This window comes from Talpa occidentalis, unplaced genomic scaffold (genome assembly GCF_014898055.3).
Source record: "Talpa occidentalis isolate TD23 unplaced genomic scaffold, MPIMG_talOcc4v2.1 talOcc4.11, whole genome shotgun sequence".
Lineage (NCBI taxonomy): Eukaryota > Metazoa > Chordata > Mammalia > Eulipotyphla > Talpidae > Talpa > Talpa occidentalis.
Window position 1 is genome coordinate 40118465 of NW_023601104.1, and position 2994 is coordinate 40121458.

Genomic DNA, 2994 nt, shown 5'->3' on the forward strand with positions numbered 1-2994 from the left:
ATGGAACCGTTCCTGGGAGTTGTTGTGATTTTGTGTCTTCCAGTGGGCTGTGAGTTGGAGGCAACTCAGGATGGAGGGGCTTTGGGATCCATTTTGCTTCATCTTTGCTTCTATCTGTGGTTGTGGGAAAAAATAATATTCCAGAGTATTATTGTAGCAACCAACCTCCTGTTTCTGGCTTTGTGTTTCTGTCTAGGGGTGAGCAGCCAAAAGATGGAACAGAATCCTCCGTCCCTGAGCATCCAGGAGGGTGAAAAGGCTGTTCTGACCTGTAACTATACAAATTATTCTCCAGAATACTTACACTGGTACCGACAAGATCCGGTACGAGGCCTCGTCTTCTTGGTACTAATACCTGAAAATAAGGGTGAGAAGCAGGCAGGAAGACTGAGGTTCACCTTTAACACCACCATCAAAAGGAGCACCTTGCAGATCCCAGCCTCCCAGCTTGAAGACTCAGCCACCTACTTCTGTGCTGTAGACGCACAGCAGGGCCCTGCCACCAGCTTCCTGCACACAAACCCTCACAGCCCATGGAGCTACAGGCTGTCTCCCTTAACCTCAGCTCCTGGAAAAATAAAGTGGGGGCCATCTGAAAGGAACAAAGGGGTGTAACGGCCCTGGATTATGGGAGGTATCCATCTCACAGCCTCAGTGCTGCTGTGACTGACTGCATGTCTCTGAGCCACTTGTGAAATTTGCAGGGCTCTTTCCTTATATGAAAATGATGGGCTAAATACATGCTCTCTTAGGTTTGTTTCAGCTCTAAAATTCAAGCAGAGTCTACTTTTTCAGAAGAATGCTTGAGGGCAAGGAAAGAGGACTTGTAGTTTTTAAAGAAAGACAGTTAATTTTGCAGTGACTGTGACTGCCTGTGACTACGTCAGAACAGCCCGAGAAACATATAGGTTAATCATACTCCTCTTAAACATAAATAAAAAATACATTCCCCTGGATAAAAAATAGTCCAAACATTTTGGAGACCCTTGTAAACTGAACTACAATTGAGATTGATGATGATGATATGGATACAGAATTGACCTGCATTCTTTGTTACTACTCATCTAGTGAATGAATCACCGTATTATATATGTCATGAACATCACAAAGATAGGTTTAGAGCCTTTGTTTACTGTGTGTGTGGTATCAGTGAGCATGTCTTTTAATTATTTTTTACATTTTACATTTTATTTATTTATTTTTTCATTTTACGTTTTAAAAGGACAGATTTATTAGGGAAAGGAGAAGGAAAAAGAGGGACACCTGCATTGTCACGGGGCAGGGGGGGGGAGGGGCCGGGGGCAGAAGAGCTGCTGTTCCTGTTTTGCAGCTTTTTAAAAGAAGGACCTTCACCTTATGCTAGTGATGAGTTCTGAATTGAGGGTCTCTCTCTGTCTCTGTCTCTGTCTCTCTCTCACTGCCATTTTTCTCAATCTCTACCATTCATATCTTGTCTCCTTTCTTGATTAATTTTCAGCAAAAGGACCAAACCAGACCCCAGATTCAGTTACTAATGATGGCAGGAGCAGTGGGCTTTGGCTGACTTTTTTGCCTCAATGTCAGTGTCCCGGCATGCTCTGGGTCACATGGAGTCATTGCCACAAGGGTGCGATCACTGTGCTGTTCGCATGTGAGTGTAGGGGAGAGGACCGAAAGAACTTATTTGGGAGCATAGAGAAGAAAATTATGAAATTAGAAAAAATTGAATCTGAGTAGACTAGAGTACACATTAGCAGTCAACCAGTCCACATCTCCTTATTCTAACATAACCTAATAGAAGAAGCCAGGACTAAGAAAATATGGGCTCAGAGTCTTTGGCACCTGGGATTTGTCAGAGAGAAGAGGAGACCTAGAGTAGAGATTATTAACTGCAGTTGGCTTCATTTTTTTTTTTTGTTCAAGAGAATATTAAATCACTTACTGATTGCACATGATAATAGATGATATGCCAGCCTCACTCCCATCTGTAATTTTACCTGGTATCATAATTCAATTTAGAAATATTGCCTGGGGTGTGCCAACAATCATTAATAACCAAATAAACTTCACGGCTCTTTTCATGGTGAACTCCAAGTCACAACACAGTAACTGTCAGTTTGACTATTCCAAGATTTCGGAAAACAATGACTTCTCCACTGAAGCAAGTTATAAATAAATTTCAAATGTAACCTGGTGTCATCCTAAGGAATTCTAACTTCTCACCTAGTTCACCAAATTTCCCAAGACTGCTTCAGAGTAGACCAACTTTGCACAGTGCATTAAAAGACAAAAAGACACATTTATTCAGAGTCATGATCAGACTATTACATTTAGCAATCAACATCATCGGTACAAAAACAACAACAACACAACACTACATTAAAATGCTTTGTTGGAAAGCTTTACACTTTCCATTGAACAGAAACTAAAATAACCTGTTAAACAATTAGTCACAAATACAGTCCTCAAGTTTTTGCCCCCACACACGAGTATTGTCTAATACTTGTCCTTGAAGCAGCTGGGCCCTGCCACCCCAGGGTTTGGCTGAGTTCACCAATCTGTTGTTACCTGCAGTTTCCCTGCCACTTCTCTGGCTCACTCTCCTGAGCTTTGCTTCCTGGCAGGTAATTAAAACCGTCTGCTGCTGCCACTGCAACTGCTGTTGCTCAAACCACTGTAGCCACATTGGTTTTGTGGTTTGGCAAGTGTTGGGTTAGTCTGCCTCCAAAGTTTCCTGCTTTCATGGATCTAATGTTTGAAGACTTATTGTTATAATTGCCAAAAATCATTGTAGCTTCCACCACCTTCAAAACTGCTTCCTTCATTATCACCAAATCAATTACAGCCATTCCCACCACCCATATGACCATCACGACGGCTGCCACCAAAGCCACCTCTACCATGGAAGTTTCCCCTATGATGAAAGTTGTCATTCCCCCAACATCACTTCCACAACCCAAATTTCCAGAATCACTTCTACTTCTTTGGTGGATGAAGTGCTCGCTATCTCTTGCT

The 2994-nt window shown here is 42.3% G+C and overlaps 1 gene segment (V, D, J or C); it reads left to right on the forward strand.

Annotated features, from left to right (window-relative positions):
* LOC119238010 (T cell receptor alpha variable 6-like) lies at window positions 1-615 on the forward strand. The segment is given in 2 exon segments: window positions 1-49; window positions 197-615. Coding segments are annotated over 2 exon segments (468 nt in total).
* The last annotated feature ends 2379 nt before the right edge of the window (window positions 616-2994 follow it).